Source organism: Bubalus kerabau, chromosome 11 (assembly GCF_029407905.1).
Source record: "Bubalus kerabau isolate K-KA32 ecotype Philippines breed swamp buffalo chromosome 11, PCC_UOA_SB_1v2, whole genome shotgun sequence".
Classification (NCBI taxonomy): Eukaryota; Metazoa; Chordata; class Mammalia; order Artiodactyla; family Bovidae; genus Bubalus; species Bubalus kerabau.
The window spans coordinates 18,561,948-18,588,311 of record NC_073634.1 but is presented as its reverse complement, the minus strand read 5'-3'; the positions used below and the strand labels follow the sequence as shown (position 1 = coordinate 18,588,311).

Here is a 26,364-nt window from a genome sequence, read left to right as displayed (position 1 = left end):
GAAACAAAAAAAAAAAACCAACTTCCAAACTATCATACATGTTGTGTATATAATAAGTCGACCAAACTGCACTTGTGTTTATTATCGTATCCAGACCAGGGAAGAATTCCTTTGAAAACATGCCAGCATTGTCCCAGGCTTCCATGGTCTGTCATCATTCTAGAGAATATGGAATACTAAATCCATTTTCTGATCCACACAGACTTTAAAAACCAAACATTAACAGTTTAACTGCAGTGTATATACACTTATATGATAAAGTTTTAGGTAGCAACCCCACTAACCAAAAAGAAAAACCTCACCTCCAAGATTTCACCCGGGCTTTGTCAGTGCTAAACATTTAAATTCTTAAGTATCTTCATTATATTAATGTCAACAAGCATTTCACAGGTTAAAATACTCCCAATATTTTTTCATTTGAATTTATTCTAAGAAAATCTGAGAAGTAAAACCATTTAGCCTTTTCCCCCCCTTAAACAAAGACAACAAACCTACCAATTTTGCCTCATCCTTCAAACTCCATAGATTTGTCTATCCAGGCCTCTCACCCCATAAAGACAGAAAAAAAAGAAAAGACGGATACAAAGCACTCTTAGGAAGAAAGTGAACCTTTGAATTTAGAGGGTAAACACCGTCTGAGAGAAAAAGAGATGTCCTGAAAATTCATCCCAAGTCAGACCAAGAAAGAGTGCAAGGACTCCTCCGTATACGCGCCTTGCGCCCAGAAAGCCAGGCAGGCGCGGGGGCTCCTGGGAGCTCTACAAAAAGCAGTTTCATCACACCACATGGATAACTCCTGAGGCCCCTCTGAAATATAACTTTAAAGGCTTCTGCCTGAGGAACTTGTCCATATGCAAAATAATTAGTTTTTTAGTTATCTGGAAACTGCTTTAAAGCAGTCAATAAAAAATAATTCATTTTCAAGATAGATGGCACCATAATGTTACACAATTTTCCAGTGTGCAGTTTTTTCCTAAACACTAGAGGCAGTGTCTCCATACAAAAGGAAGCTGGTCCGGCTGAAGCCAGTTAACATTCAGATTCTGCTCTTCCTGGGAAATCTCCCACACATAAAATGCCCCCCTTCTTTTCTGCGGCTGGCTTACCCTTCAAAAACTCTACAGAAGCTATTAACTCATGCACTATCATTGCTCAAAGCTTCTAATCAGGCAAAAATCTCCTTTCTCATTCTCATTTAATTGCCCACACCTGCAGTGGTGAGATTGAAAGGCTAGTTAGGGGTTAGTTAGATCTTTCCTCAGTACTGGCTACAAGTAAGAAGGGTGTCTGGCATGATGTTACAGCAAGCTAATCAGCTAATTAACCAATTTCAGGCCTTTTAACACCAGAACTGGACTTTGATGGAACAGGTCAAATATTTGATTTAATATCAGTAGAGGGAATTGCATTACAAATGTTTTGTCCTATAAAAATATAACTACTAAAAACAAATAAAAATTTAACTTCTCATTCTAGAAATACTAGAAAGAGAGGAGAAAAACATAACAGATATAGAGTATTCACTGAAATTAAAGAATTGTTTAGCTACTAGCCTAGTACCTGGCACATAGTAAGTACTCAATAAATATTTGTGATTCAAAGTCACAAATCCTTCCCTTTGGTTTCTTGCTAAAGAATTCCTAATGGGTTGATCAAATCTTTACTTGGTAAAAGATCATCCTAAGTTGATTTGAACCCTAATGATGATATACGTAAGTTTTTTTGAAAGAAGCAGTGGGTTTGGAAGGTATTTCTGATTCTGTGAAAGAAAACACCACTTTCAAGTAGCATGTTGCTGGACTGATTACAAAGCAAATCATAAAACCTTTCCTAGCAACCCTAGGCCTCAACAGCTAAACAACATATACAAGTGAAGTCAAACAAAACTGCATTATTTATTAACACTGTAGAATAAGAAATAACACAATTGTTTCAGACTTCAGTTTTTTATAGTTGTTGTTTAGTCTCTAAGTCATGTCCAACTCTTTGGGACACCATGGACTATATAGCTCCACAGGTTCCTGTCCATGGGATTTCCCAGGCAAAAATATTGGAGTGTGTTGCCATTTCCTTCTCTGGGGGATCTTCCCGACCCAGGGATCAAACCCACGTCTTTTATGTCTCCTGCACTGGCAGGCAGGTTCTTTACCACTAGCACCACCTGGGAAGCCCTTCTTTACTACATCTGTTTAAATAATAACTAATGATAATACAATCCAACTAGAAACTAGATAATGTGATCCAACTAGAAAGATATTTAAAGCCTATCATCATGTAGGTTGTTATACAGACCTTTGTGTGTGCACACGTGTGTGTGCATATACTTGCATATGTATCAGACTTCTTTCCAGCTCATCATAAAGACATCATGGAAGATGTGGAATTTCAATCCTAGCAGAAGAGGCATATAGCTGAATTGATCATTCCTAGCATAGCATGAAAACCACAGAGAAGATGCACAGAGATTTATGCTGGAAGAGGCAGAGGTCACATGAATGGCAAACACTGTTGAGCCAACAAAGGTAAAGGAAAAGAACTGGAGTCTGATGAACACTTGAAAAAGTAAAAAGGGACCTCAATTTCTGTACAGAGACTGATGCAATGTCACCAAATATGTTCTGAAATGTCAGCATGATCAACATAGAAGGAAATAAAATCTGGTTCTGATTACAGATGAATGAATTTGAATACAGGGATAGAGTGGAGTAAGAAGGAACTTTTCAAAGACAGCCCCACATTTTCCCATTCCTCACGTGGATACAACTGTATATCACTTGATTTATTTTTTTTTTTATTTTATATATCACTTGATTTAACACATCTAGAGAGAGAGAAAGAGAGAAACATACATGTAATTCCTTAGCGTGGATCCAAAGGAACTATTTTCTTGACTTCTGGTCTGTATCCCTTCTGTTTTAAAGAAAATCAAGTTTGCTCTCAAGAAGTTACTATAAGGAGTAGGTAGACTCAGCTTCTTCAGGCACTGTTTTCTACCATCTGCCCATCAACCACAGGCCTCCCCTCCCACGGTCACAGCACTGCACCTGATCTGACATCCCACAGGTAGGTCTTATATTCCTCTAGTGACTAATATCTCTTATTTCTCAACACAAAAAGATCCTCTCCCCAGTTTTCAGGGCTTTCTATAATCTGGATCTGCCCATCCCATCCTATTTCCTGGGCTTCCCGGATAGCTCAGTTGGTCAAGAATCTGCCTGCTATTCTTCAGTCACCTGATGAGATTAATCTTCTACCTCTCCTTGGGAAATAGGAGACTTATTCCCACCATATCTTCCATCTTGTTATTTTCCTTTACTTAAAAGCCAGCTTCTCCTTTATTATTCTAAGTCTCTCAGATTCTAGTATGCTTTCCTTTACTTCAGTCCTCATCGATAGCCCACCTCTTCATGCTTCATTTGAATTTATACTTTACTAGTTAACTGGGTATTGGAGAAGGAAATGGCAACCCACTCCAGTGTTCTTGCCTGGAGAATCCCAGGGATGGGGGAGCCTGGTGGGCCACCGTCTCTGGGGTCGCACAGAGTCAGACACAACTGAAGCGACGCAGCAGCAGCAGCAGCAGTCAACTGGGTAACTATTTAACTATATTATTAACATTTGTTCAGCATTTTAGCCTGATACCTCCAACTGGAGTGCCTAGAACAGTACCTAGCACATGGTCTGCTGCTGCTGCTGCTAAGTCACTTCAGTCCTGTCCGACTCTGTGCGACCCCATAGACGGCAGCCCACCAGGCTCCCCCGTCCCTGGGATTCTCCAGGCAAGAACACTGGAGTGGTTTGCCATTTCCTTCTCCAATGCATGAAAGTGAAAAGTGAAAGTGAAGTCGGTCAGTCATGTCAGACTCTTAGCGGCCCCATGGACTGCAGCCTACCAGGCTCCTCCATCCATGGGATTTTCCAGGCAAGAGTACTGGAGTGGGGTGCCATTGCCTTCTCTGAGCACATGGTCAGCAACCAATAAATCTTTGTCTACAGACTGAATGAATCAACTATAGTTAATTAAAGTTCTGGATTGTGGAGGTGAGAATAGAGCTTCCAACTTCATTAAGGAAGATGAGCCTGGCTTAAGGCAACCAGTTCAAAATGCTCGAGAACTATTTAGGCTTGGTAAGTTATAGATGGTTCACGAGAACCAAAAGATGTCTGTCTCTGTCGATTGACAAGCCTCTCATCGGACATTAGAATTCTGAAATAAATTACCCAATGAGTCACAGACTATATTCTTGTCCTCATGTGCAAGTGGGAATTTTCAAAAATCCAATGTAAGAAACTTATTCCAAATTGGGGCATAAAAAGATTCAATAAATACTAATAACATTCTTTGCATTCTTTCCGCCCCTCTTTGAGAGTTCTTGAAATGTTTAACAAAGGGATTGTTAATATGAAAAGAGCTCTTATAAATTAAAAAATATATAATTATAGGAACATGCAGTATAAATTACATGTAATTTAAATGTGGCAAAGGATGTAAATAGATTATTCACATAAAAATACAGAGGGCTAATAAATGTGGGAAATGTTCTAGCTCAGTTTAAAAAAACTAAGAAGAAAAATTGAAATTATTCTGTGAGCATATGATAATTTACTTCATAGGAATATTCAAAACCACTAAGAGTTTACAGACTATAATTTACTTATCGGTCTTATTTGACAATGACGACACTGTTCAAAGCATTAAGGATCTGAAACAAATATACATATCACAAATATACATCATATCACTTCCACATAAAAATCACATTAAGACAAAAGAATATGGCAGCAAGAAATTAATCAAGGAGATTGCAAAGTGCTTCAACCTGGCATAAAATATTTCTAATATACGCACATTAAATTTTACAATTATTTAGATTCCCAGCTCGCCTTTCAAGACATTAAGCCAATTAAGTTGTGAAATGCTTGCCTCATCCATGGAAATTAGTTTCTTAGACTTTTTTTTTTATTCCTTCAAAAAGCTTACTTAAACCAGGAGATAAAGGGGAGCCACAGGAATGGAAGAGAAACATAAAGAGAGAGGAAAAAAGTTCCACAAAAGACCGAGAAGGAAAATGGTCATTTGTGCCCAGGGAATGAGAAATGGGAAAGAGAGAATGCCTCCTTTCAAATTTCTTTTCTCTGAGTAAAGTGCATCCTAATCTCCTCAAAATGCCCATGTCATCTTCCTGTTTGAGTTAAGAACATCCTTCCTAGAAATATAATTAGGAAGGATTAGCTGGTGCATAAAGAGGCTTTGAACAAATTAAGAAAGAATGATGTCTCACGTTAGATTCTGTCCATCAAATCTCCAAATACCAGCACTTGGCAAAACACCAACATCAGGCAAAAAGAAAAAGAGGCAATGCTTTAAAACAATAACAGTGATACCCATGTCAAGAAAGCCCTAACATGAGAATTTTTTAAAAAATAACCTCTGTACCTGTAACAGGCTAGCTAATTTTTTTAAATTTAGGAACAGCTTCTACATTGGTAACTTACTATATTGAACTATCACATTTTCTCCCTGAGACAATACACTTTGATTAAATGAATCTTGATTGTTTTGAAAATAACTTTTTGTCCAATAAGAGTAGCTTGCTTGAGATTTCATGCAACAGCTAAAATTTTCCACTCTTCCATCCTTTCTATTTATATTCAGGCTTCAAAATTACTGTGCATATTGTTTTTTATTATTTTGGTAAAAAAGAGTCATGGGCTTCCCAAGTGGCTGCTAGTGGTCAAGAACCCACCTGCCAAGGCAGGAGATGTAAGAGACACAAGTTCGATCCCTGGGTCAGGAAGATCCCCTGGAGTAGCAAATGGCAACCCACTCCAGTATTCCTGCCTGGAGAATCCCACAGACAGAGGAGCCTCGAGGGCTACAGTCCGCAGGGTCACAAAGAGTTGGACACAACTGAAGTGACTTAGAACACACACACAAGTCAGACCATGGTGTATAAACGAGGGCAGGTGCAAGTCACAGGTCACTGCCACCTTCCTGCGTGACTCTGGGTAAGGTTCTTGCCCCCTTAAGCAGTAAGTCTGTGCAGGTTGAAAAATGTGGATGATGAAAAAAAAATCTGTACCTAATACACTCTTGTTCTATTTTCTGTTATGCTCAAATAACTTTCAAAAGGGACAGGTTGAATTATTCATCCCAAGGTTGAATAATCCTATTCAAAGATACCGATAAAATATTTCTCCTGTGTTTTACTAAGAGCTAACTCCATGAATAACATCACTCTGGAACCATATGAACCCTGGAAAAAAAAAAAAAATAGAAGTCTGCCTAAATGTCCTTGTTTGCTTTCTACAAGAGTTGAGCCAATCTTGAGTCAGGTTCAAATCAATTTATATTTAATTAAGTGCTCATGAGTACTTTGAGTTCATAAACTGGATTGATTTATAGTGTCAGTTTCAGTAATCTCCCCAAGAGACTGGCTGCCTGGGCTCTGCCGTCTCTTTCTTGTTTATTAACGTGCCTTACGTCTATTACAGGCACTCTAGGAAGTGTAAGGAGCAAGAAGACTTGGCATTGCAATGTCAAAAAGATAACATCCAGATAACTAAGTGGAATCTGATCAATGCTAGTTCCTATAACATGCAGAGATGTTAGGATGGGGTCCCATCATCACCTAGGGGTAGCCCAGAAGACCGGGACGCCAGGACTGAACTGCTGTCCTGGAATGATTCAGTAAGTGGGATGATTCAGTGAACTTCTGCCTACTCTGATCAGTGACATATTGAACTTATCTCTTCTAATTATTTTGAGGAAACTGAGGCAGCTTAGAAGATGGGTTAATGTCTGCATTCGTGTGTAATCAGACTTTTCGATTCAGAGCAGTTGTAATACCACCTACATTTATGTGTTTGCCAAGTAAGCACTGTGCCTGGTAGAGTAAATCACACAAACAGAAATGAATGCTACGAAGGGAGGAGATGGTGCTAGGAAAGCATCTTTCAGGGAGTAAGGGAGGTATCGGGGAATTCTTTCCCTGGGAAAACAGATCAGTGGGATGAGCAGGTGTTAACAAGAAAGAACATGTATGTGCACATATGGCTGCAGACAGAGAAAACGTGTCAGGAAGAAGCTGGGCACAATCTGGGAGCTGCCTGTAACACAGCGACAGGTTGGGAAAGGTGAGACCATGGAGTCCCAACCCCTAGGTGTGTTGTGTGTTTGGTCACTTAGTCATGGCCGATTCTTTTGAGACCACATGGACTTGTAGCCCACCAGGCTCCTATATCCATGGGGTTTTTGAGGAAAGAAAAATGGAGTAGGTTGCCATTTCCTCCTCCAAGGGATCTTCCCAAACCAGGGACTGAACCCCGCGTCTCCTGTATTGGCAGGTATTGGAAGGCAGATTCTTTACCACCGAGCCACCTGGGAAGCCCCATCCACTAAAGAACTAATCTTTACCCACAGAGCACTGAGAAGCCAGTGAGACTTTTATGCAGAGCAAGACAAGACAAGACTCACGTTTTGAAAAGATCCCTCTATTCTGAACTAGACCTCATACTTCGGAAAGACCCCAGAACCTGGCATACAGGGGACAGTCAGAGCCTTTCCACCCACCTGTGGAAAAGCCCCCTGACTCTGATGGGTATAAGAACATTCTCCAATCCACGATTTAATTTCACCCAGTCCTTCGGGTTCCTCCTGCTATCCCTGATAAACACAACTTGTCCAAAAACTGCAGTCCTAAAAAATGAGGGACATTTTTTCTGGAATAGCAAATCCAGGGTTTTCTTTTCTCCATGGAGTTTGAGTAGACTTTCTTTCTACTTAAAACTTCTTTTCTGTGGACCCTAGGATCAGCTCTTTCTGCTAGGTCATCTCTAGTATGATTACAGATAAATAGGTAAAAAATATACTCAACTTTGAAAACCTCAGTGAAAATATACTAACCTGAGGCATATTTACCACACAAGTTATTTAACTCAGACTTTTATTTCCAACTCACACACATGTTGTATAATATGAGGTGTACTTGTCACCTCACAGAGGACTCACGTCTTATAGGTTCTTCAGCCTGATCCCAGGCAACTCCAGGGCAGAGAACTGTAACAAAAATTTAGTCTTTATAATTTAGTCTACACTTTTCTCAAACACAAACAAACACTTAAGCCAAGAAAAACAAGGAAAGAAGATTTAGAGCAACCCCAGAGGCACTTTGGAAGGATTCACGCGTAGTATCTATGGAATGCCAAATATATCCAAATGTAAAGAGGAATCTTTAATCTGCACAACCCACAATCAGGCCCTGAGCATCATTCTCATGCTTGGCATCCACCACGCAGGCCAGGCCTGAAGCTCATGGGTCCCACATGTGAGCCAAACTGTGTTTTGTTCCAACTTCTTATCAGTGGATACGTGTGTGTTTCAATCCCAGTTCCATTGTCCATTCGCAGCAAGTGCTCTGACAAGTAATTAATTCAGCTTTCAGTGCACAAATTTATTTCAATGCAGAAGAATAATCACACGGGAAACACTTTTTCGGGCTCAAGGGCCCTGGTCTAATTGTTGAAGAGAGAGGTATTCCCAGCCCTCTCCCCCTACCTCCCCCCGTCTGCCCACTCCTTCCTCCCTGCCCCCCCCCCCAAGAAAGTGGCAATCAGAGCCCACAGGCCACTTTGTCTAGTGGGTGGGGCCATTATATGTCAACAGTGGTGCTGACTTTTCAACCCCTCCTTCCAGGAGGCTAAGAGCGTGAGGAGCCAGCCCCTCCTGGTCCCTGCCATCTCTAGGCTCTTGATCTCTTGATTCCCATCTCCCTTTCATCTACCACAAATGCCTGAGTGTGCTGGGCCCAAGATTTCCGAGAACACTGGGGGCCACATTCAGGCCTTCAATCTATGTGGAGTGTTTCCATCGAACATTATACGAGTCCTGAGGGCTGTCTCTGCTCTTCACTAATGAATACTGTGATGATTAACTACCATCCCTCTGATGATGGCTCACTCGAGAGTAGCAGAGAAGATTGCCAGAAAAAGACCAGGTCCCTGGTAAAAGTCTGTGGCAGCCAGAATAACAGCCCCCTGTAGATGTCCACATCCTAATTCCCAGAACCTCTATGTTAGGTTACATGGTTGGAGGAGGCAATGGCACCCCACTCTAGTACTCTTGCCTGGAAACTCCCATGGACGGAGGAGCCTGGTGGGCTGCAGTCCATGGGGTCGCGGAGAGTCAGACACGACTGAGCGACTTCACTTTCACTTTTCACTTTCATGCATTGGAGAAGGAAATGGCAACCCACTCCAGCATTCTTGCCTGGAGAATCCCAAGGACAGAGGAGCCTGGTAGGCTGCCGTCTACAGGGTTGCACAGAGTTGGACACGACTGAAGCGACTTAGCAGTAGCAGCAGCAGGTTACATGGTAAAGGGGAACTAAAGTTGCAGATGAAATTAAGGTGGCTAATCAGCTGACCCTGTGATGGAGAAACTGTCCTGGACTATTCTGATGGGCCCAATGCCATTACAATTGTCCTTAAATGTAGAAGAGGGAGGCAGAAGGAAGAACCAGAGAGCAGCAGTGAGATGGACTCAGCCCAAGATTATCAGCTTTGATGATGGAGAAGGGGCCATGAGACACAGAATGCAGGCAAGCTCTAGAAGCTGGAAAGGGCAAGGAAACAGATTCTCCCCTAGAGCCTTTGGAAGGAAGGGCAGACCTGCCAGCATGGCGATTTTAGTCCAGTGAGACCCATTCCAGACTTCTGACCTCAGAATTATGAGAACAGATTTGCACCACCTGAAGTCCCTAAACTTGTGGTCATTTGTTACAGCAGAGATGGAGGTGAGAGTCGCTGAATCCAACTCTTGCGACCCCATGGACTGTGGCCTGCCAGGCTCCTCTGTCCTGGGACTTCCCAGGCAAGAATACCAGAGTGGGTTGCCATTTCCTTCTAGGAAACTAGTAAGAATGCCATCAAAGGAAGAGGCAGAATAAAGAGGCCAACTTCACAGACTGCCTAAATTTGAATACTGACTCTGCACTTACTAGCTGAGCGCATTTAGGCAAATTATTTCATCCTTCTGCATCTGAATTGCCCCATCATATGAAGTGGGGATAATAATGATAATGTCTATCTCACATTCTTTTGAGAGGGTTAAATGAGATAATGCTCAAAAAATAATTTTAAAAGCCACCTAGCACAGAATGCTGCTGCTGCTAAGTCGCTTCAGTCGTCTCCGACTCTGTGCGACCCCACAGACGGCAGCCCACCAGGCTCCCCTGTCCCTGGAATTCTCCAGGCAAGAACACTGGAGTGGCTTGCCATTTCCTTCTCCAATGCATGAAAATGAAAAGTGAAAGTGAAGTTGCTCAGGTTGTCTATTTGAAAGTTACACAGTCGTGTCCGACTCCTAGCGACCCCATGGACTGCAGCCTACCAGGCTCCTCTGTCCATGGGATTTTCCAGGCAAGAGTACTGGAGTGGGGTGCCATTGCCTTCTCCGTAGCACAGAATAGACAAACAATAAATATTAGCTCTTATTATTATACTGCACCAAAAACCATCCTGATTTCCAGCAATTAAATTGGAGAGCAAACTATCCCAGCACTTGCCCTTTTCAATTGCAAACTTTTGAGTTTCCACAAAATTTCTTATATACCTTTAACCAGAACATAAACCCAGGCATTCACTGGTTCTATCTCAAAACCATTCTTGCCCAAGGCTTCCTCATGGGACCCCGCAGTGTGCAGACAGCGTGTGGAACCAAGTGACTACCCTGATTCTCCCCCTGCCTCTCCACCCCCACTCCACAGTCTACTCTTCCTGCCAAGCCCTGCTCAGGAGGAAAACATTCTTTGCTTCCAGTTCCTCAAACACCCTCTCACCCCATCCCTTTCCTCATGTGACTATTTTTCTCAAAAAACCAAACACCACTGACCAACAGAAACGAACATGATCAAACTTCACATGATGGATCATGACCTCCTTCTCCTTGACATTGCTACATCGAGTTGGGCTTGTTTTTCTGATGACTTAGTTCACAAAGGTCTTTTTTTGGAATTTGCATATGTTCACAGCATTCTTTATAAGAGCCAAAAACTGGAGAAGTTCCAAACATCCATCAAGTGCAGAACAAATAATAAGTAGCAGTATATTTATATGATGGAATCATCTTTGGAATATAAGTGTGAACTACACTCACACACGATTACGTAGATGAATCTCATACATCACAGTGAGTGAAAAGATACACACTGAGATTCAATTATTGGTGTGGTTGTTGTTCATTCAGTCGTGTCTGACTCTTTGTGACCCCATGGACTGCAGCATGCCAGGCTTCCCTGTCCTTCACCATCTACCAGAGCTTGCTCAAACTCAAGTCCATTGAGTCGGTAACACCATCCAACCATCTCATCCTCTGTCATCCCCTTCTCCTCCTGCCTTCAATCTTTCCCAGCATCAGAGTCTTTTCTAATAAGTCAGCTCTTCACCTGAGGTGGCCAAAGTATTGGAGTTTCAGCTTCAACATCAGTCCCTTCCAATGAACACCCAGGACTGATCTCCTTTAGGATGGACTGGTTGGACTCCTTGCAGTCCAAGGGACTCTCAAGAGTCTTCTCCAACACCATAGTTCAAAAGCATCAATTCTTTGGCGCTCAGCTTTCTTTATAGTCCAACTCTCACATCCATACTGGAAAAACCACAGCTTTGACAAGACAGACTTTTGTTGGCAAATCAATGTCTCTGCTTTTTAATATGCTGTCTAGGTTGGTCATAGCTTTTCTTCCAAGGAGCAAGCATCTGTTAATTTCATGACTGCAGTCACCACCTACAGAGATTTTGAAGTCCAAGAAAATAAAGTCTGTCACTGTTTCCATTGTTTCCCCATCTATTTGCCATGAAGTGATGCGACTGGATGCCATGATCTTAGTTTTCTGAATGCTGAGTTTTAAACCATCTTTTTCACTCTCCTCTTCCACCTTCATCAAGAGGCTCTTTAGTTCCTCTTAGCTTTCTGCCATAAGGGTGGTGTCATCTGCATATCTGAGGTTATTGACATTTCTCCCAGAAATCTTAATTCCAGCTTGTGCTTCATCCAGCCTGGCATTTCACATGATGTACTCTGCATATAAGTTAAATAAGCAGGATGACAATATACATCCTGACGTACTCCTTTTCCAGTTTGGAACCAGTCCGTTGTTCCATGTCCAGTTTTAACTGTTGCTTCCTGACCTGCATACATTCATTTACATAGAGTTAAAACAGACAGAACCAGTCTCTGGTATGAGAAGTCAAGATAATGGCTCCTTTTAGGGAGAAGGAAGAGGGCAGATCTGGAAAAAGGGTATTTGTGGTGCTGGCAACATTCTACTCTGATGTGGATGTACTTCCATTGAGTATGGGATAATCAGCAAGCATGTGCACTTGTGATCTGGTACTCTTCTGTATATAACTTCAATTTAACTTCTACTTTTTCAAAAAGTTAAAAACACACACACATAGACAGGACTTCCCTGGTGATTCAGTGGTTAAGACTTCACCTTCCAGTGAGCAGGTATGGGTTCAGTCTCTGATTGGGGAGCTAAGATCCCACATGCCTTGTGGCCAAAAAACCAAAATATAAAAACAGACGGAATATTGTAACAAATTCAATAAAGACTTTAAAAAATGGCCCACATCCAAAAAAATGTTTAAAAAATAAAAACTAAAAAAATTAGAAGCACACACATAAAATGATGAAAGTCCCTGGCTCATCATCTTAGTTCCCATCACATCCCTAAAGTGTCATGAATGCCTAAAATCACCAGACTAAGTTCCTCTTCTTCAACTTTCTACCATTTCATCTTTTTTTCAACATCATAAAATAAAGCTCAAAACCTTCATCTTGTAGACTTCATGGGCAAATATAACAAAGAAGGCAGAGTATCCATAAGAATAAGATCACTCCTGCAATATCAGTATTTAGGCAACCATCCTAGGACAGGGACTTAGACATTATTAATTTTTTTTTTTCTGCAAGAAAAACTCAACAAAAATGTATTAAATGTTTATTGTAGCCTTTCTATGTACCTATGTAGATACACAGATGACTGTACAAAGGGGAGGGTCAGCAGAGTTGAGGGAAAAGCAGTAAGCAAGGGCCCCCCCAAAGTCTTCAAGATCATTTGAGGAAACTACCTATTCTATTACTGACCATCTCCTTGGCTTCTTTAATAAATTCAGACCAGGTTCCAATCTCAACTACTAAGTGCTACAAAAAGCTTGGAACTTCTCCCTAAAGTTTCACCTATTAATGTAGCTTTATAATGAGTTTTCTGTTTTCTTTTAGGGGTAGTATGAGAAAGTCCAAATAAAGGGAATGACCTTATATTTCGTTGCTGTTGCTGCTATTAATTAGAAGAGCAGAATATTTCAAGGAGCATTCCACAAAGTCTCCCATCCTTGTAGATATCATAGTATATAGTAGTTTGTTTGTTTGTTTTAAAGACTCAAACAACAGAAAGCTAAGAACAGGACAGAGATAAAGGACTGTGTACCCCTCTTCTCCATGGCACAGGCATCACTCAACACTACTTCCTATCAACCTACAGGTGGTAAATGTGAAGTATCATTTCTTTTCTTTCTTTTCCCAAGTGCCTTTAAAAATTTTTTATTTATTTTAATTGGAGGATAATTACTTTACTATATTGCCATGGTTTTTGCCGCATATCAGTATGAATCGGCCACAGGTATACATGTGTCCCCTCCATCCTGAACCCCCTCCCACCTCCCTCCCGACCCTATTCCTCCAGGTTATCACAGAGCACCGGCTTTGGGTGCCCCAAGTCATACATCAAATTTGCACTGGTTTTCTGTCTCACATATGGTAATGTATATGTTTCCATGCTATCCTCTCAAATCTCTCCTTCTCCCACTGAATCTCAAAGTCTGTTCTTTGCACCTGTGTCTCCTTCGCTGCCCTACACATGGGATCATTGGCACCATCTTTCTAGATTCCATGTATATGTATTGATATACGATATTTGTCTTTCTCTTTCAGATTTACTTCACACAGTATAATAGGCTCTAGGTTCATCCACCTCATTAGAACTGACTCAAATGTATTCCTTTTTATAGCTGAATGATACTCCATTGTGTATATGTACCATAATTTCCTTATCTATTCATCTGCTGATGGACATCTAGGTTGCTTCCATGTCTGAGCTATTGTAAACAGTGCTGCGATGAACACTGGGGTACATGCGTCTTTTTCAATTTTGGTTTCCTCAGGGTATAAACTCAGCAGTGGGATAGGCTGGGTCATAGTTTTAGTCCTTTTTTTTTTTTTTTTTAAGGAATCTCCACACTGTTCTCCATAGTGGTTGTATCAGTTTGCATTCCCACCAACACTGTAAAAGGGTTCCTTTTGCTCCACACCCCTTCCAGCATTTATTGTTTGTAGACTTTTTGATGATGGCTACTCTGACTGGTATGAGATAATACTTCACTGTGGTTTTGATCTGCATTTCTGTAATAATGAGCGATACTGATCATCTTTTTATGTGTTTATTAGCCGTCTGTATGTGTGAAGTATTATTTCTTTAGACCTTTGAAAGTGGAACCCATCATCTCGAGGTGGACTTTAAAGGGCTTTCCCTATATTTACCAAATAACTGGTGTAGTATAAGCTCAGAGAAGGCGATGGTAACGCACTCCAGGACTCTTGCTTGGAAAAATCCCATGGACGGAGGGGCCTGATTGGCTGCAGTCCATGGGGTCGCGAAGAGTCGGACACGACTGAGCGACTTCAATTTCACTTTTCACTTTCATGCATTGGAGAAGGAAATGGCAACCCACTCCAGTGTTCTTGCCTGGAGAATCCCAGGGACGGGGGAGCCTGTTGGGCTGCCGTCTATGGGGTCGCACAGAGTCGGACACGACTGAAGCGACTTAGCAGCAGTAGCAGCAGCAGCAGTATAAGCTCACTTGATAAACAGAGAACACAGTTGAATTATGGCTGTCTTAAAAGAACCCAACCCTGCAAAAAAGATGACAGAAAATGGATCATCGATGCCATTAGGTAAGCCCAAGCCCCCTGCCCTGGTCTGAGACAGGACATATCTAATTCTTCCATGGAAACTAACCACCATCCTTTGAAACATCAGGACATAAAATGATGAAAATAGCCATCAACAGGGAAGAAAAGAAGACTAGATTTATGTGAGCTTTTCAGATAGATTTGACATCCATATCCTGAGTAAAACCAGACTTCCTCCTCAAGCTCAAAGCGAGGTAACTGGGCACTCCGTGTCCTGTGCAAGCGCCTCCTCCTGTCACAGTACAGATAACAGCTTCCCGTTTGGTAAAGCAGTGGTCATTTGTCCTTATGTTCTCTAAATAACCAGAAGATATCAGCAGCTGAAGAATGCCCCTAATGACCTCCACCTCGTAGGTCCAAGGTTGGTGCCTATGACAGCCATCATGATTAACAAGGAAAAAGACAGATATTTCCCACAAACAGCCTCACCAAGCAGCACTGAGGGCTGAAAGCAAACTCTTGTGGGAAACTTCAACACACGTGTGAAAAATGGTACTGACAGGTGATGAAAAAGCTCTGGAAAGCTGAACAGGTTTGATTTTTGCTCCTCTGTGAAGTTCCTGGCCACAACACACAAGCACTGATGCCCTTCCACATCTAGGACTAAAGACAGACATTGTAGGTGTGCCTGGGACCTAACAAGGACAATTCCTCAGTACATACTGAAGCTCTGTATAGCAAATGGATAGCTATATATGAACATCTACAGGGTGCAATTATGAAAGTACCCTGAAGTGTTCACATGGACTTGCCAAGGAATGAAGGATTATAAAGAGACTCAAAAGTTTTAAGAATGAGAAAAATTACTCCCAAAACTTATACACAGGAAAATGAGGCATCATTTGGTTTTTTCTCTAGCTCATGGAAGGTCCAAGATGTGGCCTGGAAAACTGGAAAAAAGAACACCGTAATAGTCAACTTCAATGAAAAGCATGAATGGAATTACCAGCTATTGCAATGATCACTGCCAGAATGCCCTGACCAAGGTCTTTCCAAACCAATACCTGACCAGGTGGCCAGGTATATACACCACTGATACCCACTTCCTTTTAGTCCCTGATGGGGTACAGAGGATGATCTTGGCTGCTGCTGCTGCTAAGTCACTTCAGTCATGTCCGACTGTATGCAACCCCATAGACAGCAGCCCACCAGGCTCCTCTGTCCCTGGGATTCTCCAGGCAAGAACACTGGAGTGGGTTGCCATTTCCTTCTCCAAGGCTATTCAGCCTATAAAGCTCTGTCAGAAGTCATCCATTCACCAAGTATCAACCATCAAAGATCTTGAAGACTCATGAAATTACCAAGAAATCTTTAAGAACAGCAGAATAGAAAGACTTCACATCCTCCCTTTCTCCCACAGTCCCAAGCCTAGATAATACCTGATTCTCATTTTCTTTGCCTCCCACCAGTGATTAGGTGGCCTGGTGGCTCAGACGGTAAAGACAGTAAAGAACGCCTGCAACTGGGAGACCTGGGATTGATCCCTGGGTCGGGAAGATCCCCTGAAGAAATAAAGGGCTACCCGCTCCGGTACTCTCGCCTGGGGAATCCCATGGACAGAGGAGCCTGGCGGGTTACAGTCCATGGGGTCGCAGAGAGTCAGACACGACTGAGTGACTAACACTAACACAAAAGGTCTTTAAGGATAACTCCTGGGACTTCCCTGGCAGTTCAGTGGCTAAGACTCTGCTCTACCAGTGCAGGGGGCCCGGGTTCAGTCCCTGGTTGGGGAACCAGACCACACACGCCACAGCTAAAGACCCTACATGCCGCAGTGAAGACTGAAGATCCCACACAGCTCAACTAAGATCTAGCGCAGTCAAATAAAAAAAAAAGTTTTAAGTAGTTCCTGAGCTCACATCCTTCCTCTATATTACCAGCGCTACTTCATCTGTTACAGAGTCACCCTCCAATTACCAATTACCACTAGTTCTAATCCATTTTATGTGCTATAACCAGATTAATCTCCTGAGGCAGAAGAAAAATCCTAGAAGTCTTCCTACTTGTATCTTTCTCATTTTAGTTACTTTTTATTATAGAAAATTTCAAAAATGCATTAAAAAAGGATTGCATAATAATTGTGTGCCTATCATCTAGCTTCAATAATTATCCCCTCAAGACTTGTTACCTCTATACCTCAACCCACTGGGTCAATCAAAGCTCAGAAATCATATAATTTCATCTGTAAATAGTATTATTTCCCTTCCTTAAATAATGACAAGGTCATCATCCCAGCCCTCCAAATCAACAATCACGCTTTTATAGCATCAAATTTCCGGTCAATGTCAGCATTTTCATTATTGTCCTGTAAGTCATCATCATTATCTTTTTCTTTCATTTGCAGCTTGTTTGCATCAAGAGAGACATAATCTAAATATTGTGATTGGTTAATCTGCTTCTTAAGCCTCTTTTAAGCTATTTAGGTTCCCCTTTCATTACTTTTTCTATTTTGTTTTGTGTTTTTCAGAATTGTTTTGTTGAAATTGTAGTCTTTAACTTGGTTTTTAACCAACCCTTAACAACTTTCATTACCACTAGTCTTCATTTATATCAAGTTTTAATCAAATGATACCCTAAATGTGGTCATTTTAAAATACATTCACTAATTCTTTGCTATTTCTCTCTTCAAGCAATGCAGCTTATTAACTGCAGTTCCTTTGAGAGTGGACTCAACTGACTCATTTCTAATGAGTAGAATAAGGTGGAGGTGAAGGTGTGTCATACAGGACTACAACGGCCCTGTGGCCTGGGGTTCACTTGCTCAGGAAGAAGCCAGTGGCCATGTTGTGAGGATGCTCAGGCAGCTCTGTGGAGAGTCCATGTAGAAAGGAAAAGAAGTCTCTTGCCAACAACCATGGCAATGAGTCACCTTGGCAGTGGGTTCTCCAACCCCAGGCGAGCTACCCCTGCTGACTGCAACCTCACAAGAGACCCTGAGCTAGAGCTTCCAGTGAGCACCTCCTGGATTCCTGACCCACAGACTGTCAGGCAACAAATGTTTATCATTTAAGGCTGCCACATTTGTGGGGACCTATTACACATCAGTAGACAACTAATACACCAGTCTTTCTGGTGTCACATCATTGTTTTTCCTAGAAATGCTCTTCTTCAGTTCTTTGTGTCCAAATTTAACCATCTTTTCAATGTCCTCCATGCTCCAAAATCTGTAAATAATTATTCCTTCCTTCAATTTCCTAAAGAACTTTGTATCTGGTTCTAAGTCAAGCTGTCTAAAACCAATGTGGCCAAAGGTTAAACAAATTCATCTAACCCTCACCTGCCTAAAATGTGTAGTTTCAACATTACAGTTTTACTCAAGTCCCCATTCCTCGAATAGGCCAGGCATATAACCTCTCTGGGGAGAAGGCAATGGCACCCCAGTGCAGTACTCTTGCCTGGAAAATCCAATGGACGGAGGCGCCTGGTAGGCTGCAGTCCATGGTGTCGCTAGGAGTCGGACACGACTGAGAGACTTCACTTTCACTTTTCACTTTCATGCATTGGAGAACGAAATGGCAACCCATTCCAGTGTTCTTGCCTGGAGAATCCCAAAGACGAGAGAGCCTATTGGGCTGCCGTCTCTGGGGTCGCAGAGTCGGACACGACTGAAGCGACTTAGCAGCAGCAGCAGCAGCAGCATACCCCCTCTGAAGCTTCTGCCCCAGCCCCACACATCTCCATGATTCACACCCCCACCTCCTCCTCACTTAAATATCACCTCAAGAGAACCTTCTCTGACAGCCCATTTAAAGCCACCAGAGCCCTCCCTCCTCCCCATCTCACACCCACCCCACACTCCCTGCCCATCTTTGCACTTTTATTTTCTCCACACCACCAACCACAATCTAAGATATGTTTTAAATACAGCACTCATTATCTCCCTGCTTCCAGACTATAGGCTCCAGGAAGGAAGACACTGTGTTTAGCTGTTCAATGCTACACTCTGAGCCCCTGGAACAATGCACAGTACATACCATGTGGTCAATAAAAACCTGAGTAAATGATCAAGACTGCAGCATCTCACATGCCACATTAGGGATGTAACACTAACCACATTTTTATATTTTAGATGTCTTTATGTCTATAAGAATTTTTTTTTTTTTTGGCCACACCTCTCAGTATGGTCCTCTCAGGAATCTTAGCTCCTGGACCAGGGATTGAACCTGTGTCCCCTGCAGTAGAAGCAGAGAGTCTTGACTACTGAGCTGCCCAGGAAATCCCTGTCTACAAGCATTTTAGGGAGCTTAATTAATTTCCTCCTTCACTAGATAAAACAAAACCAAAGCCTGAAACACCGTAAAGTAGGCAATCAAACGAAAAGATGCTTAAGAATGGTTACATTTCTCAAAAGTAGCCAAAGTGATCCTGTCACATGTGCCTCCTTGGCAGTTTACATTTCAGGTGATCATGCTGCTGCTGCTAAGTCGCTTCAGTCGTGCCCGACTCTGTGCGACCCCATAGATGGCAGCCCACCAGGCTCCTCTGTCCCTGGGATTCTCCAGGCAAGGACACTGGAGTGGGTTGCCATTTCCTTCTCCAATGCATGAAAGTAAAAAGTGAAAGAAAGTCGCTCAGTCGTGTCCGACGCTCAGCGACCCCATGGACTGCAGCCTTCCAGGCTCCTCCGTCCACGGGATTTTCCAGCCAAGAGTACTGGAGTGGGCTGCCATTATTCATCCATGAGTCAACCACGCCACTCCCTTGGTACCCCTCTCAAGTGATAACATCTGTCATTTCAAAATCTCCTTAAGAATAGAACTGGGTCTTATACATCTTAATACTCCCTGCCAGATAACAGGGCAACTTAATACTCCCTGCCCAGATAACAGGGCAACTGACAAAGGTTTATTATGAAAGCATCAGAATTGTTAGCATCTTGGGCCATCTCTTCTCCTCACCCAAAAGGACACAGTAGTAGGCACACCCATAAACACACGCCTGTAACAGTATTATCATGAAAAAAGCATCTTCATTCAGCAGATGAAGTCTCTAAAGTATATTATCTAATGACTTCTATTTTCCCAAAGCCAAATTAGAGCTGAAACCTTAGCTTCCTCTTTGACTCACAACATTCTCGTCTAAATTACACTGCTGCTACCATAAAAAGAAAGAGTGAGGAGGAGGGAAAGGTTGCTTCTTTATCTGACATCTGACATATGATTCTCAGTAATAATCCACATATACACATCATAGAGGGTCACATTCTAACAGGGGATGGTGATATTCAAGATGAATGATGCTGCTTGTAAATGACTTCACAGTTTATACTAGAAAAAAAATAATTGCAATGCACAGGAATCTGACTCCTGATTGCCAAGGCATACTTCAACACAGAATTGTTCTTTGTTTTTAAGATACAGAACAATGCTGGAAGAGGGCTGTCTGGCTATGATATAATCAAAGTTTTATTTCATTTCAAAGATGCATAGTTGCATTTGTGTTCTGACACACAAAAAAAGGGCTACTATCCTTTGGAGAAGGGGCCGGCAAACTACACTTCAAGGGTCAAAGCTGGCCCACAGGCCAAAAAGCTAAGAATGATTTTTATACTTTTTAATGACTGAGAAAAATAAAACAGTATTATTGGGTGCCATGAAATTTATATGAAACTCAAATTTCAAGATCCATCAATAAAGCTTTATTGGAACACACACACACTCATCCACTTACACATTGTCTCTGGCTGCTTTTGTGAGGAATTGAGAAACTCACAGAAACCACATGTCCCACAGAGCTCCAAAGAGTTACTATGCAGCCCTTTACAGCGAACGTTTGCCTCTGCTTCCGGGTGTGGATGCTGGAGCCTGGCTGCCTCCACTTATTATATTCTCCTTGCTGCTGCTCAGCTGCTTCTGTTGTGTCCCACTCTTTGGGACGCTGTGGACTGTAGCCCACCAGGCTCCTCTGCCCATGGGGTTCTCCAGGCAAGAATACTGGAATGGGTTGCCATGCCCTCCTCCAGGGGATCTTTCTGACCCAGGGATCAAACCCACTTCTCCTGTATCTCCTGCATTGCAGCAGGATTCTTTACCACTGAGCCACCACGGAGGTCCATATATTCTCTTTATTCAGTCTCTAGCTTAACACTTATATTCACTTATTAACTGTGTAAGCTTGAACACACTGTTTAACCACTTTGCACCTCAGTTTCCTCATACGTAAAATGGGGTTAAGAAAGGCGCCCACCTGCTAGGGTGTCATTGTGAGTTTTAAATGTATAAAACATACAAAGCATGTGAAACAGGATCTGGCAAGCAGGAAGCGGTTATTGAGTATGGGCTACAACTACCATTCCTTCTTGCTGAGGGCGACAGGATGCGTTTTCAGATGAAATGGTAGCAAAGCAGTTAGATTCCAGGGCAACATCCCAAATCTCTTCATCAAGGTAGAACTGAAGTAGGAGGCAAGAAGGAATGAGAGGAGAGAAAAATAAAACCAGAAACAAGAGAAATGAGGAGGGAATAAGAGGAAGGAAAAAGTTATCAGGACCTCACTCAGCAAGGACAGTAGGTGGCCTATTCACAGGGGAAGTATAAATTAGGGTAATTTCATCTGTAGTAACAGATTAAATCACTTCTGTGGGCTGACGGGATACTAATCACCAGGTGGAAGCTATCTCAGGGGCTGAGGAGGGAAGCATTCAAAATTCTAAGCAAGTAACTTACAGATCAACTGCTGGGTCATTTTTAAGTTGAGCACTTCCTGTATTTTACATTCCTAGACAAATGACAAGTGATAGCTATAGTAAATTCTGCATCTTGTTATCCACATAGAGTAGCTAATTAAAAGGAAACAATTTGTGTAAGGACCCTGTCTTTACAGAGTTCTCATTTTGTTCAGAACAGCACTGACTTCCTAACACTAAAAAAAAAAAAAAAAAAAAAAAGTTCCTATAAATAAAACACAAGCTCATTCACCAAAAATGGACCTGCATAGCAACTGGGAGGTAAACAGGGTGTTTACTAGAAGATACACTTCACTTGCTACCGGGGTAGAATAATTCTCTTTCCCAAGATGCACTTTCATTTGAATCCCTTCTCCGTGCAAAGCTGAGTTCCTACCTTTTCCATGTACCTATAAAATTACACTTACCGCTTCTCTTTTTGCATTATGACTTCAGAAGCTTTAAAGCACCCCCTGCCTCAAAAAAATAAAGAATTTTTCCAACTCCACCATAATCAAACAACTATATTATTCCCTTCCACCCTTGATCCCCTTAATCCTCACCACTTCTTTGCTTAATGCTTATGGTAAATCTTCCCTGCAGAGGCTAAACACACATATCAACTATTTTAAAGAGACTTGATGTGTAAACATAAAATGCAAAATCTGAAGGAAAGACATTATTATCCAAGTGATTTCTGCAAATTGTGCTGGAAAAGAAGAGTGATTTAAAGCAATGCATCTAAGAGAACATTAAGATGCTCCCAAGCTGGAGGCAAGTTCAAAACACTCACTGAGAATGGATCTGCTGGGAGAGTCCCACTGAAGGCTTCGGCTTGAGGGTCAAGGTCATCTGGGCCACAGGACTGACTCTTGGTAGAACGTCTGCCTTCTTAGATGAAGTGTGCTTTGTGGCTTGCTCAGGAGGGACCCAGGAGGAAGCAGCCGCAGTACTCTGCCCTCCAAAGACTGGGGACGAGGTGTCCTGGGCAGCTGTTGTCTCACAGGCTTTGCCCTTGGTTCCTGGTTTACACACACAGAGCTGAGGTCGGAGACACATCCCTCCATTCTGACACGGCGGAACACAGCTTGCTGTGGAAAGACAACAGAAGACACACTTTGAAGGAGAGCAGTTCAGACTTCACTAATTCTTCCAGATGCTTACCACGAGCATTGGGCTGTTCCTCAATGAAATAAGATGCTGATGATGTTGTTAATGATAATGATAATAGCAAATATTTATTCATGGTTTCCTATGTGCCAGGCACTGTTCTAATAGATATTGACAAATTTAACTCCCACCCCCAGCAACTGATTTAAGGAGATGTTTTATTTTGCCCATTTTACTGATGAAAGAACAGGCACAGGGTTATAAAATTTGCCAAAAGTCCCACAATCAGTAAATAAAAGAGCTTGGATATGAATTCAAGTGAACTGGCTCCAAAGTCATCTTTCTTGACCACTTTACTATAGCTGCTGCTCAGAAATGCATCAGAAATAGAGGGGGGAAAAAAAGAAAGTACTCTGTCCTTTTTTAAGTCGTGTTCCGTGGCTTCAGTTTAAACTTTAGGTATCCAAATAAGTCTTGGCAAAAAAAAACAGAAGCCCAATCCCAAACCCAAACCCCCCAAGAGGGTAATGGCCTTCATCTTGCATTAAGCTATCAAAGCTTGGAGTGACTGTTCAGAAATTTAGTCAACCTACTTTTTTTTTTTTTTTGAGAGAAAAAGCAAATGTAAAAAGATTGAAAGTCATCTAATATACACTTTCATACATGCATTATATATTTTAAAAGCCAGTACACCCTTAATATTATAACAAAGGGCAATCAAAAAGAAACCACCTGTTTATCTCCTATTAGCTAGGATGCATTTACTTCGGGTTTTGGGTTGTGTTTTTTTTTTTTTAATATGGACCATTTTTAAAGTCCTTATTTAATTTGTTACAATATTGCGGCTGTTTTATGTTTTTGATTTGGGGCCATGAAGCATGTGGCATCATAGCTCCCTGATCAGGGATCAAACCTACACCCCCTGCATTGGATGGCAAAGTCTTACCACTGGACTGCCATGGAAGTCCCATGAATGCATGTACTTTGAATCACCAGACTTGTGGCCAAGCAGAGTTTTAAAGTTAGCAGGGCTATTGGTCACGGGCAAGGTGAATGGATTTTATCACAGGCAAGGTCCCCTGGGAGTTTAGATGTTATATGTCATAAAATTTATGACTTAAATTTTAATAACATCATAGGCCTACAGACATGATTCCTTCAGACCCTTCTTTATTTGTACCATTTATTTACACCAGCCTTTTGGTATCAGCCCTCTTTGACTTAAACTCTCTGTCCTGAGGCAGATCATAATACTAAACCTCCCATACAATTCAACCCAGGATTCAGTCTACAAGCAATTACAAATTAGATGAAGAATACACACCAGAGGAGGCTCAAACATGCAGCAACCAATGACCGAGACCTAAAAACCCTGAAACCTCCTAATTTTCTATAAAAGAGAAAAGATACTTTTCCTATTTTCCTATAATTCCTATTAGTTATAGCAAATAATGATAAGAAATAACTGTCAAGTGTCAGAATACCAGGCTAACAAATTTTCTGAGTTGAGACGGATTCTTTAAAAAAGGAAAAAAAGGAAAGAAAAACGCAGCCAGCTCCTGAGGTGACCCTGGGGTGAGTTACTCGAGCTTGGCCTCTGCACCTACACAAGTCCCAGTGCAGGAGGAGGGCAGTAGCTGCTTTTCTAAAATGGTCCCCAAGGGCTCTTTCCATATTAGGCTTCTAGAAGTCAAAGTCAAAAAGCTATGCACTTCGAGAGTTCAGGAGTCTAATTTATCCGTGCCTTCCTGGCCAACATGATCATCGGGTCCCTCCTCAGCCACGCTTATTTATGGAACGTCTCAGGAATGGAAATGGGCTCCACCCAGAGACAGCAGAAGTGGTCACAAGCGGGAGAGGACGGGGCTTTCAAAGCTGAGCCTCTGCCAGAGATCACCCCCACCCCCAGGCACTTTCATGTACACATTCTCTTCATGCTTTCAATTAGAAACATGTCTCGGTTTAACATCTGAGAATGATTTCCGCTTCTCCCTCCCAAGGTGTAGTGCAAAGGTCTCCTAATCTCTCAGGAAGGCTGCACAGAGTGGCTGACAAAAGCTGGCACCTAGGTGGAAGCCAAGCACAGAAATCTCCCCCAAAACACCTACAATAGCCAACAAGGGGCTGTCTGGAGGATGAGTTAGAAGTATAAAGGGTAGCCTTGTTTGTTTTTTTTTTTAACTCTTCAAATTTTGCATATGAAAGGATGAGGGGAGCAGAGAAAAAATAATAAAAGAAAAAAAAACGACAACAAAACTTTAAACTTACACCAAAAAAGGACTTTATGTAATAGTAGTTATATATATATATATATACAATACTATCCTTTCACAGTAAGTTTTGAGAGACAATAAGGAGACTGATTAGACGATTTTCTCTTCTACCCTCCCCATTTGGGCTTCAGCAGTAGCCTCCTGGAGCAGATAGGTAGGGCTGGCTTACACTGCGGGGTTGGGGGTGGGGGAGGCAGAGCGGGTAAGGGAACAGATTCCCCAGGGGCCAAGACAAGCCCCTCCCCGACCTGAAAAGCAAAACTGACATCCTGCAGCCACACTTGAGCAAGCCATTTTCCCACCACATTTGGGCTTCGTGCAGTAGTGGCTCCCACGTGTCACTTCTCAATGTGTGACGCCTGGACAAGCCGCAGTATCACCTGGAAACATTTTAGAAATGCGTATTTGGCCGGCCCCTGGCCTGCTGAATCCCAAACCAGAGCCCAGCCATCTGCCTGCCTGCCGGGTGCTGCACAAACTAGCGGCCTTCCACCAACACCTTTTTTGAGAATTTACATTTTTGTCACTGCAAGTTTGTGTTTTTGCACTACAGTGGCTTACTGAATTCTTACCCTCATAGCTGTGTCTGTTTTATGTCGCCCTTCTGTTTCTAATGCAAAAAATTTAAAAAATTTTCCATGTGACTAAATTCTCAAGATAATTATCAGTCCCTTTCAAAAATGTATACATTTGTCACTACTTCATGGTCAGTGTAAAAATTTGTAGGCATTTATGAGAAAACTTATTTTTTTTAATTCAAGGATGGTTGACTTACAGTGTTACATCAGTTTCAGGTGTCAGCACAGAGTATGTTTACAGATTACACTCCAATGTATCCTTGTTGCTTCTCTATTTCATACACACTAGTTTGTATCAGAGAAGGCAATGGCACCCCACTCCAGTACTCTTGCCTGGAAAATCCCATGGATGGAGGAGCCTGATGGGCTGCAGTCCATGGGGTCGCAAAGAGTTGGATATGAGTGAGTGACTTCACTTTCACTTTTCACTTTCATGCATTGGAGAAGGAAATGGCAACCCACCCCAGTGTTCTTGCCTGGAGAATCCCAGGGACAGCGGAGCCTGGTGGGCTGCCGTCTATAGGGTCGCACAGAGTCAGACACGACTGAAGCGACTTAGCAGTAGCAGCAATTTGTATCTGCTAAACGCATACCCCTAATTTGTCCCTCCCTCCTCCTCTCTCCCCTCTGGTAGTCACTAGTTCTCTGTGTCGCTATTTCCGGAGAAAACTGTTATTCTAACTGAGGTATTGCACTATGTGGAGTATT

The 26,364-nt window shown here is 42.1% G+C and overlaps 1 protein-coding gene across 9 annotated transcripts in view; it reads right to left on the bottom strand.

Annotated features, from left to right (window-relative positions):
- The window catches only part of LTBP1 (latent transforming growth factor beta binding protein 1), a 458,508-nt gene that overhangs the window by 384,479 nt on the left and 47,665 nt on the right, over positions 1 to 26,364 (bottom strand). For 8 of the 9 annotated variants that reach the window (XM_055539766.1, XM_055539768.1, XM_055539765.1 and 5 more), the window contains one exon: positions 22,489 to 22,786. In XM_055539766.1, coding sequence (XP_055395741.1) covers positions 22,489 to 22,786 — 298 coding nt within the window. Of the gene's footprint in view, positions 1 to 495; positions 1,088 to 22,488; positions 22,787 to 26,364 lie in introns of those variants that run through there. The other variant, XM_055539773.1, reaches the window with a different exon arrangement.